We start from the raw sequence: 13,952 nt of genomic DNA, 5'->3' as shown, positions 1-13,952 counted from the left end.
TGTCCTCATGCAAAACAATTGAAGCAGAAACCATCCAAAACCTGACAAATTCAATGGACGAGAGAGTTCAGAAGCTCCTTTCGAACAAGGGGTCCTATGTGAAAATGTAACATCACCTAGAATAAAGTTTTGAGTTGAAAACTGTTTGATTTCAGTTTCTAACAACCTGCTAATGCTTATAATTTCAAAAATGACCATTTTTTTGGTCTTTATTAAAATGAAAAGGTTGATCGAAAAGTTTGGGGGATCTAAGAGTGTGGCAACCCAGTAGTCATGATTACTTCGAATTCTGACAATATGAGGGTCATGCTGCAGGTAGTGCAGCAAGAAGGCACTTATGTGCCTTGCGCATCTCGGAGCCCCAAAATTATTTTCCGGGCTAGATGCAGCTAAAAATTATTTTTAATTTTAAATCTGGTGAAGCTTTAGTATAGATGGCCTAATAGGATCAGTGCTGCACACTGCTACAAAGCCCAAATTATTTTCCAGTCAAGATACAGATAAACATGATTAGTAATTTGAAAGCTTAAAACGGTTGGTAGGGTGATTTTAACCAATCATCAAGCTTTTACTCTCCCCAGGATGACACAGGGGTAGAAAAGTCGTTTCGGATCCATGATTTGTTCATCTTTATGAACGTGAGTCTGTCTACATTATCAGTGGAGAGCCGCGTGCGCTTATCTGTCAGCACACCACCAGCAGCGCTGAACACACGTTCAGACAGAACGCTGGCTGCGGGGCATGACAAGATCTCCAAGGCGTAAGTGGCTAGCTCCGGCCATTTATCCAGATTGGAAGCCCAAAAAGAGCAAGGGTCCAGTGACACAGTCGTGGCTTCAATGTTTACTTGGAGATACTCCTGTACCATCGTCTCTAGGCGTTGACTATGTGTCAGACTTCTTGTCTCCTGTGGCCTTGCAAAGGATGGGCTAAAAAAGTGGTGAAATGATTCCGCAAAATTGATGTTACCAGCAGATACTGTGGTTCTGTTACGGTTTGAGTGCTGAACACTTGACGGTCCCACGGTTGGCAAGTTGGAACTGTGAGATTCACTACGTGCACCACTGGTATTTTGTGGAAAAGCACATGTAAGATTCTGCAACAGTCTCTGCTGATACTCCTGCATGCGTGCATCCCTTTCTATGGCAGGAATAATTTCTGCAAATTTACTTTTGTACCGGGGATCTAACAGTGTGGCAACCCAGTAGTCAGGATTATTTCTAATTCTCACAATTCGAGGGTCATGTTGCAGGTAGTGCAGCAAGAAGGCACTCATGTGTGTTGCGCATCCAGGAGCACCAAGTCCCTGTTGTGTTGGTGGCGAGGTAACAATCATGCTTCCTTCCTCTGTCCTCTCCCCCCAACCTCGCACAACAGAAATGTGATCAAGGTCTCCCTCATCTGATGAGTCTTCCATCAGTTCGTCCTCCACTTCTTCCTGGGCTCCTGCACCTTCCTCACTAGTTTGGCTGCTACCATGCGCCCTGGTAAAACCATCTCCCCCACCCTCACATGCCTGCCGCCTTGGTGCTGCCGACCGTCTGGACCTTGCAGATGTTAGCCCTTCCGCATACAACTCCTGCTCCTCTACTTCCTCCACCTCCTCTTGTGCCACCACCTGACTCCGAATTCTGTTTAACATGTGCTCCAGCATGTAAATCACCGGAATAGTCATGCTGATAATGGCATCGTCAGCACTAAACATCTTCGTCGCCATTTCAAAACTGTGCAGAAGGGTGCATAGGTCCCTGATCTGAGACCACTCCTCCAGCGTGATTTGCCCCACCTCTGAATCTCGTTGGCCCAGGCTATACGTCAGAACGTATTGCACCAGGGCTTGTCGGTGCTGCCACAGTCGCTGCAACATGTGCAGAGTTGAATTCCACCGGGTAGGCACATCGCATTTTAGCCGGTGAAGTGGCAGGCCCAACGACTTCTGTAGAGATGTAAGTCGCTGAGCTGCGGGATGCGAACGGCGGAAGTGAGCACACAGCGACCGTGCCCTCTGCAGAAGGCCATCTAGTCTGGGATAGTGGGCTAAAAATTGCTGGACAACCAGGTTCAACACGTGAGCCATACAAGGCACGTGTGTGACATTGCCCCGGCGAAGGGCCGCACCCAGGTTTGCAGCATTGTCGCACACGGCCTTCCCTGGTTTCAGGTCCAGTGGAGACAACCATTCATGAAATTGGTTCTCCAGAGCTGACCACAACTCCTCAGCTGTGTGACTCACATTTCCCAGACATTTCAATGTAAAAACCGCCTGATGACGTTGAGCCCTACTGCCAGCATAGTAAGGAGGTGTGCAGGATCCCTTCTGCGCAGTTAGAAAGCTTGTGGCATGACCAGACAGGCTTTGGGTGCAGGTGGAAGACCGAGAGGAGGTTGAGGAGGCAGAAGCAGTGGAGGAACTTTGACATAAAGAGGATTGACGCACAACTCGTGGGGACGGCAAGACTTGGACAGCAGCCCCTTGTCCTGCTGTCACCATAGTTACCCAGTGCCCAGTCAGCGACATGTAACGCCCCTGTCCATGCCTACTCGTCCAAGTGTCTGTGGTGAAATGCACCCTGTCACACACAGAGTTTCTCAAAGAAGCGGTGATGTTGTGTGCGACATGCTGGTGGAGCGCAGGCACACCTTTCTTTGAGAAGTAGTGCCGACTGGGCATCTGGTACTGGGGCACTGTGACGGACATAAGGTCTCGAAAATCCTCTGTGTCCACCAGGCGGAAAGGCAGCATTTCTGTAGCCAAGAGCTTGCTGATGGTGAAATTCAACCTCTTAGCTTTCTCATGGCTAGGAGGAAATGGTCTTTTACTTGTCCACATCTGAGGGACCGAGGGCTGGCTATTGTGCTTAGACGGGGTTGATAAGGGTGTCCCCGGCAAACTGCCGGTCTGTGAGGAAGATGCAGGCGGACATGTTAGGTTGCCTTGATCCAAAGGTGGTGCTATCGATGTCGGACAGCGCTCAACACCAGCTGGTGTTACCACCTCCAAAGAAAATGATGACCTGCCAATCACGCTGGCTGTTGCGGGTAAAGAGGTGGCAGGTCTGCGCCCCAAAACAGGTGTGACTGCTGTCCCCCCAGTCACAGAGGATGAAGAGGCCGCGGATGCACAAGATATGGCAGACGGTGATTGGCCCGGCCGGCTAGGCCGCATTGTAGCACACTGAGCTTCCCACTGCAACTTATGCTTCATGTCCATGTGCCGGTTCATGCATGAAGTACTCAAACTATGTATTTTTTGGCCTCTACTTAGCTTTTGCTGACAAATGTTACAGATAACACGAGTTGGGTCATCTTTATCCATCTGAAAAAATGCCCAGGCTATGCAAGGCTTAGCACCCATGCGACCTGAAGAGCCACCACGACTTGTGGTGAGAGGCAGAGTTGTGTTTGAGGATGCAGTTGTTGACGTGCTTCCAGTACTACGTCTCTGTCCAGGAAGGCGCAACCTGACCTCGTCGTCACTAGCATCTTCCTCCACCTCCTCTGCTGACCTCATCTCTTGGCTGACTGTGGGTTGACAGTAAGTGGGATCTCCGACCTCATCATCATCACCCTGTGCGTTATCACACCCGTCGTCCTCAGAGCCAACCTGTTCCTGCCCTGACAAAAAACTAAAGTTGTCGCTCCAATCAGGTATTTGAGTCTTATCATCGTCTTCCTCATTGTCTCCACCAACAGGAGTTACAGTTTGGGAATGAGGGTCTACATTATGGTCAGAACCTTCTGCGTCTGGTCCTGAATCCGACTCATAAAGATTCTGGGCATCAGTGCAGATCATTTCCTCGTCTGGATTCACAGAAGCGCTGGAGTCGACCTCTGATTCCCAGGCTATAGTATGAGTAAACAGCTCTGCAGACTCAACCATCTGTTCTACCTCATACTCAGACGGGCAGCTGGAGATTTGGGAGCTGTGAGGAAGCAAGTGCGATTTGGGTGACACCTTTGAGGACTGGAGTATTTGTGATGTTGAAGTTGATGTAGAGGAGAGCCCACTTAAAGGAGCACTTGATATCCGTTGAAGCACCTGCTGTTTTTGTGCCTCATCTGGAATTTGTAGCGATTGGCGTGGCCGTAAGAAAGGGATCTTATCACATTGTCCGCTAAAAGAAGTAGACATTTTAGTTTGGCTGGAAGATGGTCTTTCTTCTGCAGATGTTACTGTTGCTTTAACACCTACCCCACGGACACAACCTTTTTTCCCCTTCCCAACACGCCTATTCCCCTTTCCACCAGCAGCAGGCCTTTTTCCACTCATTTTGGTGGTTAACTAATTCACAACTCTGGAGTTGTTTGCACAAAAAAACAATGGATGGTAACCGAGCAGAGCTGAGTGGCCAAACTGTGGTATTAGGCCAAAACTATTGGCTGGGTTAGATGCAGAAAAAAATTATTTTTAATTTGCAACCTGATGGAGGTCAGTATAGATGGACTAATACAAATAGTCCCACACACTGCTAGAAGCCCAAATATTTTTTCAGAGGTACTGTAGATGCAGATAAAAATTATTTTTAATTTGCAACCTGATGGAGGTCAGTATAGATGGACTAATAGACCAAGTCCCACACACTGCTAGAAGCCCAAATATTTTTTCAGAGCTAGATGCAGAAAAAAATTATTTTTAATTTGCAACCTGATGGAGGTCAGTATAGATGGACTAATAGACCAAGTCCCACACACCGCTAGAAGCCCAACTATTTTTTCAGAGCTAGATGCAGAAAAAAATTATATTCAATTTGCAACCTGCTGGAGGTCAGTATAGAAGGACTAATAGAACAAGTCCCACACACTGCTAGAAGCCCAAATATTTTTTCAGAGCTAAATGAAGAAAAAAATTATTTTTAATTTGCAACCTGATGGAGGTCAGTATAGATGGACTAATAGACCAAGTCCCACACACTGCTAGAAGCCCAAATATTTTTTCAGAGCTAGATGCAGAAAAAAATTATTTTTAATTTGCAACCTGATGGAGGTCAGTATAGATGGACTAATAGACCAAGTCCCACACACCGCTAGAAGCCCAAATATTTTTTCAGAGCTAGATGCAGAAAAAAATTATTTTTAATTTGCAACCTGATGGAGGTCAGTATAGATGGACTAATAGACCAAGTCCCACACACTGCTAGAAGCCCAAATATTTTTTCAGAGCTAGATGCAGAAAAAAATTATTTTTAATTTGCAACCTGATGGAGGTCAGTATAGATGGACTAATAGACCAAGTCCCACACACCGCTAGAAGCCCAAATATTTTTTCAGAGCTAGATGCAGAAAAAAATTATTTTTAATTTGCAACCTGATGGAGGTCAGTATAGATGGACTAATAGACCAAGTCCCACACACTGCTAGAAGCCCAAATATTTTTTCAGAGCTAGATGCAGAAAAAAATTATTTTTAATTTGCAACCTGATGGAGGTCAGTATAGATGGACTAATAGACCAAGTCCCACACACCGCTAGAAGCCCAACTATTTTTTCAGAGCTAGATGCAGAAAAAAATTATATTCAATTTGCAACCTGCTGGAGGTCAGTATAGAAGGACTAATAGAACAAGTCCCACACACTGCTAGAAGCCCAAATATTTTTTCAGAGCTAAATGAAGAAAAAAATTATTTTTAATTTGCAACCTGATGGAGGTCAGTATAGATGGACTAATAGACCAAGTCCCACACACTGCTAGAAGCCCAAATATTTTTTCAGAGCTAGATGCAGAAAAAAATTATATTCAGTTTGCAACCTGATGGAGGTCAGTATAGATGGACTAATAGAATGATGCTATGCCCAAAAGATTTTACTTCACTAGGTGCAGTAAAAAAATTGGTATTCTATACACAGGTGTTATATCTTGCAACACAGATAGGCTACTCCACTGACTAACACACTCTGCAATAGGCCAAAAAGGATTAGCTTTGCTAGATTCAGCCAAATGCTGTGAAAAAAACTTGCACAGCACTGGCACAGACCTGCCTGGCAAAAACTGATAGGAACTCATGTAACCTAGTCCTGAAAAGGACTCCAATTACAATTAGTCTTTACTCCCACAACCTATCTATTTAAGAGCACAGACCTCCCTGATAAAAGTCGTAGGAAATGCTGTAACCTAGTCCTTAAAAGGACTGCAATCACAACTATTCCCTACTCCCAAGCTATCTGTATATTTGTGCGAAAATTGGCTTGAAATTAACAAGGTATAGCGCACACAGCAACAGCGGTGCCGTCTAACACGCACCTGCAGCAGTGAGAAAATGGTGGCGACGGGGAAAATGGCTTGGTCTTATAGGGCAAGGACATGTGACATACACTGCCAATGACACATGCCCTTGCTTGTGTGAAAAAAAGCACTTCGCTCCGTGTGTGCGCTGCTGATAGGCTGACAGATTGCACCTCCCCACTGCAAATGCGGGAAAGAGAAAAAAAAATGGAGATCTTCATTGTTCCTGCAGAGATCCATCCCCTGCCCCTCCCCCCACCCCGCTGTACACTCAAACTGCGTATTAACATTAATTTTCATCATTACTGAGAAAAAATCCAGTTATGATTTTGGTGCACGAACAGTTATCGAACATAACCTCGAACAGCCGAATTTTTCTCAAATTGTTCGTGTTCGCCGACCGGCTCGAACACCGCCCAAAACAGCTCGAATTTGAGATTGGCGAACAGTTCGAGTAGAACAACGCTCATCTCTACTGAAGATGCACCAAATTTATCATCCAGCATGAGCCACTGTGATACATTTTGATGCAATATAGGACTCTATCACGTTCACACTGTCTAAGGGCTCATTCAGATGAGCTTATTAAATGTCTGTGCTGTCCATTTGCAAAACGGGTACCATGTGGCAAGCACACAGACTAAGGCTCATCAGTGTTGTAGTTCACATGGTACACATCCATAGGTGGATTATAATGAGGGCAATCCGGGCTACCGCCCGGGGCCTCTGGCCTCCAGGGGGCCCGGGGCTCCGGGGTGTCTATGGCCAGATTGCCCTCATTATATGTGCGGCGCTGCGGCACATACTGGCAGACAGTGGCGGGGGGGGCCCCCGGACCACTCCCCCAGCAGCGGCGCACGGACGCTGCTTCTCCGGCCGGGCCAGCACTGCAGCTGTTAACTTCCCTGTGTGCTGGCCCGGCCGCATCACTGCTAGGAGACACGGCCCTGTGCGCGGCCGTGTCTCCTAGCTGTGACGTCACGCAGTGCGTACCCGGCCTGCAGTGCTGCACCGGAGAGGAGCAAGATGACTGGAGCCGAGCTGCGGGATGGTGAGTCTGTGTGTGTGTGTGTCTGTGTGTGAGAGTGTGTGTGTGTATGAGAGAGTGTGTGTATGAGAGAGTGTGTATATGTGTGAGAGTGAGTGTGTGATTGAGTGAGTGTGTTTGTGTGTGCAGGCAGATATCATTGTGTAATGTCTGTTTATATGTATTTTTGTGTTTCAAATGTGTTTATGCGTGTATGTATATGTCTGTATATGTTTGTGTGTGCGTGACTGCGTGCGGCCTCCCGCTGTCTCTGGGGGGGGCGCCGTGCGGCCTCCCGCTGTGTATAGATGGCGCTGTGCGTCCTCCTGCCGTGTATAGATGGCACTGTGCGGCCTCCTGCCGTGTATAGATGGCGCTGTGCGGCCTCTTGCTGTATATAGATGGCTGCGTGCGGCCTCCTGCTGTGTATAGATGGCGTTGTGCGGCCTCCTGCTGTGTAAAGATGGCGCTGTGCAGCCTCCTGCTGTGTATAGATGGCGCTGTGCGGCCTCCTGCTGTGTATAGATGGCGCTGTGCGGCCTCCCGCTGTGTATAGATGGCTACGTGCGGCCTCCTGCTGTGTATAGATGGCGCCGTGTGGCCTCCCCTGTGTATAGATGGCGCCGTGCGGCCTCCAGCCGTGTATAGATGGCTACGTGTGCTCAATATTGAGTCATACAATTAATGTAAGGCTATGTGCCCATGATGCGGAAATGCTCCGGATTTTTTTTGAGCGTTTCTGCATCTCCCTGGCAGAAAAAATGCATGCGGATTTTACATGCGTTTTTTCTGCCAGGGACAAGCGGAAGTGAAGCGTTCTTCACATGCATTCCTGCATGCGGGTTGACAAGCGCTTTCCAAGCGATTTTAGCATCACTTGGAAAGTGCTTGACAACTTGGTCACACTATATAAATCCATGCAACCGGCATGGATTTATATAGTGTGACCGTGAAAGAATGGTAAAAAATAAAAAATAAATATATACTTACCTTCTGATGGCCAGCCAACGTCAGCGGTCGCGTGACCCGTCACATGACTAAATGATGTCACCACAGGTCCTTTTCAGACCATCGCGAGCTGCCGGCAAGCCAGGACGCATCGGATAAAGACACCGGGGGCCGTCAGAAGGTAAGTATAATATTTATTTTTTATTTTATTCTTTTTTTTTTACAGGTTCTATGGTACCCGGGTCCGGAGGACAATCTCCTGTCCTCCAGACCCGGGTACCATCCGCACATTGAAACACATGGATTCTGCATGTACAGATGCAGTGATGCGGATTCCATGCGTTCCAATGCAAGTCAATGGCGGCGAAAACGCCGAGCTTCCGCAAAATAATTGGTAATGCTGCGGATTTTTCCACAATGATAATCCGCAGCGGAAATTTCCGCAGCATGTGCACAGCACATGCGGATTATCATTGGGGAACGTGGCAGACCTTTTACCAAGCGTTTTTTAAGCGTTTCTGCAGCGGAATTGCTTAAAAAACGCATAGTGGGCACACAGCCTAAAAAATTATTATAATTAATATTGTACCAAATTAATTTCACGTGAACTATCACATGATCTATCACAGGGGATCATGTGACATGTGATACATCTGGTGTGGGGGGGGGGGGCCGCGCCTTCTAAACTGCCCGGGGCCCTTGCTACTCTTAATCCACCCCTGTCCACAGCTGAATCACAGCATACACTACTTTGATCCATATTTCAGATCAGACTCTACAATTAGAGAGGCACACTAATAGAGAATAATGTAATCCTGGGGATTCTGATCTGCAGCTGACCTGGCTACCACCCTGACAATGCCGTTTTGCCTCAGCTTTTTCAAAAGGGGCGCCCCATTATTGACGTTTGTGCATTACTCTGATCTCCCTTCCGAATTCTAATATCATTATGGTGAAATTAGCATGTAGCATTGACTATGCTGGATTTAATTTAAGCACTTACACTTTTACTTTAATCATGCCATTTTTTCAATCTTCCTTATGCAAATTAGCACCATGCACTTTCTATATCCATAGTTATATCTATTTTGGAAAGGGTATTTGTACTACACATATTTGATCTGTTTAACTACCTGTTTGCTACAAGCTGATACCTTCTGCTTAATTTTATATTTCTGTTTTTATATTTATTACAATAAAATTAATATTTTAAATAATTTTTGATGCCTTAATTAATGGAGGCATCCAGTTCTCTATTAGCGTGTTTCTGATTTAACCTTGGAGGCTAATCATGTTCTAGTGACACTGTGTACTAATCTACAATTAGAGGTCAATGGGTGTGAATAAAAGGATCGTATCTGGTTACGATACTTATGGCATCTGTTTTTTATGAATCCATTACATTTATTAACATGGAAAGCTTTGTTTTGCCTTTTATTGCTTATTAAATTGTTGATATAAAACCTGGATACCATACAGATGTACAGAACACAAATACAGATAGCATACGGGTGCATACATGACTATTTGCATGAAAAATTGGCTATTTTCCTGGATAAAAATAGGCTATTAATACATTCACCCGTCTGAACCCAGACTAAAAAATGGAGGGAATTAGTAAATCTGCCACTATGTGTGTGAAAGTAGACACTCACGGCTCTATAGACAGGAGAGGCAAAAGACCACTTGTCATTTTTTTTGCGAGCTTCTTGGCATGTATAGTAAAAATCAGTGATGGACATACAACATCTGGAGGTGCACCGAGGCCTGTAAAGTAAGGGGGATTTCACTATTCTTTACTACGTCTGAGTGTCCGTCTCCAGTAGGTATATACGCCCGAAAATTGTGCATGTCTGAGTGCGCGATTGCTCTACCAGCACCATTATAGTCTATGGCCCCATCAGAACATACATCCGAATCCCGTTTTGCGGGGGAAGTGCGGACCCAAGCCCCAACGGGACCAACGAATGTAGAAAAAAGTGCAATGTGAAGCACCCTAAGAAAGGCCATTGTCATCTTACAGATATGCTATTATCTATGTGTACTACTACCTATGTAACAGCATATAAGAGAACGTGCCCATACCTCCAATTGCATTGATTCATCATTGTATGCTTTCTTGCAGGCAGTATTGTGGAGCTACAGATGTGATCTCTCCAAAGCCCCCCAAACACATTAGCCTACCATTGTCTGACCCTGCTGATATCAATGGGTTAAGCCAACAGTCTTATGTGTTTGGAGGACATGGACAATTTATGGTTGGAGAAAATATTGATCTGGCATGTCCAATTTAGGATAAGCCATCATCAAACATTTCTGGCGAAGGCTCTCTCAAGGAGAATATAGGAACACTCGACCAAACGAGTGCCCTGTGCATGAGAGAGCCTAACGAGATAACTGCTGGGCAAATGATCGGCCAACATCCATCAAATGTGTATGGCAGGCTTTAAAGAGGTATTCCCATAATTGAAAGATATCCTCTATCTCTATGATAGGGGATAACTTACTGAGCATTAGGAGTTTTAACTTTGAGCTGTGGGAATACCCCTTCAACTTGTTTGTAAACCCACCATATCACAAGATCTCTTAGTGAAATAAATACCAAACATGGAAAAAAATATACATCAGCGTATGCCGAATTATAACATAAAGATAGAGTTCACAATCATTTTAATGTAATTCAAGAAAAGTTAAAGGGAACCTGTCACCAGAAAAACGCTATTAATCTGCAGATATGGGGTTAATCTGCAGATTAATAGCGTTACTAAACCACCCGGCGCCTGCACTTAGCCGAAGTGAGGGCGGCAAGCAGGTCAATAACCCTATTAACCTGCAGATTTACCCCATATCTGCAGGTTAATAGCGTTTTTTCTGGTGACAGGTTCCCTTTAAAGGTATACAGGATACATCTGCATATTCCCTTAGAGGCAGTGCCAAGAATATATGACCTCCCCACATGTGTGCCCTTATGTCCATCATGAGGATCTGAATAGTTCAGTACTGTAATAGTAAAATGTAGGGAAAGTACCATAATTATTTAGGTAGGGTCCTCACACTCTAAGCTTGTTTGACATAGATGGTACACATTAACCCCTACTAATTTTATGTGACATACTAATAAAATCTATTTCTTATTTCATGACTCCTCACAGTCTCTATGTTGTTAGGTGGAAAAAAATGACCACTGACTATTGTTTCCCAAAGATAGCTAAACCAGACCGACAGTGTGAGAAGCCTAATATCCAAATATCTTGTGTTCCCAAAAAGTGTACAAGTATGGACCATTATAACCAATTAGACCAAAGCAATGGATTGCAACACAATATAACAGCATGGTAAAGACGATACATCACGTCAGCAGCTGTCATTATACGGCAAACCAATGAGATATGCTGCACTAAATTTTCACTATAGGTTAAAGAGAAAAATGTTGTATCACTTAAAAGTGTAAAATCTACCTGACATGAGGGCACACACCTCCATCACCACTGCACGAGTTCACTTTCATATTTTATTGCTCACATTGTAGGAATTAAAAAAAAAATCAATTCAAAATTGCGCTTGAGAACACTCCCCAGTCTTTTAAGTGCTCCAGTTTTTAGATGTCGTCTTATCGCTAGTCCATGAGTGGCATTTTTCCAAGGAGAAATAGTCTACAACAAATAAAAAGTTCCGAACTCACATGCAGCAAGAACGTAAGACGACAAGATAAATGAAGGTAAACGAGCAATGCTTTAACATATGATTCACAGATTTTCTTTAGTCTTTAATGCCAGCTAACTCTTCTTCTTCTGTGGAGACTTTTGTAGGCTTGTTTCCATCCTCAGCAGCTCCAGCTGATGAACTGCCTCCTCCAGGTTTCTTCTGTTGGTCCTCCATTTCTCGTCTATTCACTTTAAAGAAATTTCCACATGCAAGCAACTTACGACAGTGATCCCTGAACCTCGGGTCCAAGAAAGCATAAAGAACTGGATTCATGCAACTATTGGCATACCCCAAACAGGTAACATAAGGGTGCAGATTGTTGAGAAAAACATGCAGAGCACAACTTAGCGGTAAAACGTCTGCATTCATGAGGACATAGATACTCTTCACAAAGTGAAATGGAGCCCAGCATGCTCCAAATGTGACCACCAGTCCAATCATGATAGCCAATAATCTCTTTTTTCGGCTGGCTACCAGAGGCAAATGAAAGTGTCCTGAGACTCTGCGACCAATGCACACGTAGCAGAAGAGGATTACACAGAATGGCGCTACAAAGGCCAATAGAGTGGAAGAAAACCCCAAACTAGCTTCCCAGAGGTTAGTCTGATTGCTGTCCACAGCTGAGTAGTCCATGAAACACAGTGTTCTATTTTCCCAATCATCATCCGTCTGTCCAGTGTTCCTAAAAATGAGGGCAGGAAGAGCGAGAAGTCCAGCGCTTGCCCATGTAACGATAGTGGCCAGTGGGCTGGAGAGTGGAGAACGTGGATGACCAGGACTAGGTGAGTGAACAATTACTATGTATCTATCCAAGCTTAGGCCTGTAAGGCAGAAGGCACTGGCATACATATTAAGCAAAACCAGATAACCACTGAGTTTGCAGGCTAATTTGCCAAAAGGCCAGTGGTATCCCAGGGAAGCGTAGACGGCCCATAGTGGAAGTGTCACAACAAAAGCCAAATCAGCCAGCGCTAACTGCAGTATGAAGGAGTCCGCAGCCCGTGGCCTGTCCCTGCGACGGTGACTTGCCCATAACACTAATCCATTGCCAGTAATGCCCAGGAAAAAAATAAGGAGGTAGGTAGCTGGTATGAGTCCAACAGATGGTTCCCACTCATCGTATTCACAGTCAGGCATCCCTAGTAGACTGGTCATGTTGTTAGTCTCCTGGTCCATCTTCTGCAGTCTTGGTTTTACAGTCCTGCTTTCTCTAGACTTCTCATGGCATCTGACAATATCCAAACTCTCTTATTTAAAGATCTCCCCTCCCATCTCAAGACTCCCCCTTCAATTCCACAGACTAGGTGAGTGTCAGGAGGATGTTTCACTCTTTCCTTAAAGCCTTTTGCCTGTTTGTGCTGTTCTCCAAGTGATATGGTAACTCAATTATCACCCCCCTCATTATATCCTGGAAGGGGCCAAGGAGAAGGAGGGGTTGCAGTAGATGGGACTTTAACAGATATCCTGTACATGAAGCTCACAGGGTCACAGTTATCAATGTGCACTGACCTTCCCCTTTATAAACAGGATGACATGACAATGAGATGCTCTTCTTTGGACCATCCTGTAAGTTACAAGCAAGCCGATGTGTGCGGGCGGGGGCAGGCGTGAATAAACACACATGGCAAATGCCCAATTCAGCATGCACAACACTAGACTAATGTGAACAGCTAAAGTCTCGCCATCATAAGATATAATGGAAAGGTGTTCAAAACAATCGTTCTGGACATTTTTTTTATCCCGATTTGTTTTTTTTGGTAACTTCTCCCAATTTCTGATGCTTCGAAATATTTTTTTGGACAATAAATTTTGTTTCACATGTTTCTGAGAAATAGAAAAACGAGATTGTGAATCCTGATGGGTTATCGTCACTACATTCTGTACAGGATAAATATGATGTATATTTCTAAAACTTATTTCTAATATTACAAATTAGAAACATTTTGTAAGAGGGAGCATCTCATTGGGTGCAAGGGATAATAATACTACTTTTTTTTCTACATTATTTTATACCATTATTTTTATTTTATTTTCACTCCTCAACATTTTCATA

At 44.8% G+C, this 13,952-nt stretch overlaps 1 protein-coding gene across 1 annotated transcript; it reads right to left on the bottom strand.

Moving 5' to 3' along the window:
* Positions 1 to 11,051: 11,051 nt before the first annotated feature.
* On the bottom strand, positions 11,052 to 13,277 carry LOC141271376 (apelin receptor A-like). Its single transcript, XM_073681472.1, has one exon. It carries the CDS (start codon positions 13,073 to 13,075, stop codon positions 11,954 to 11,956), a length of 1,122 nt encoding a protein of 373 aa, XP_073537573.1. The 5' UTR covers positions 13,076 to 13,277; the 3' UTR covers positions 11,052 to 11,953.
* Between the last annotated feature and the right edge of the window lie 675 nt (positions 13,278 to 13,952).

Source organism: Phyllobates terribilis, unplaced genomic scaffold (genome assembly GCF_046119375.1).
Source record: "Phyllobates terribilis strain yellow unplaced genomic scaffold, ASM4611937v1 Scaffold_5__5_contigs__length_657084704, whole genome shotgun sequence".
Lineage (NCBI taxonomy): Eukaryota > Metazoa > Chordata > Amphibia > Anura > Dendrobatidae > Phyllobates > Phyllobates terribilis.
The sequence above is the reverse complement of the archived record's forward strand: the minus strand, read 5'-3'. Positions and strand labels throughout refer to the sequence as shown.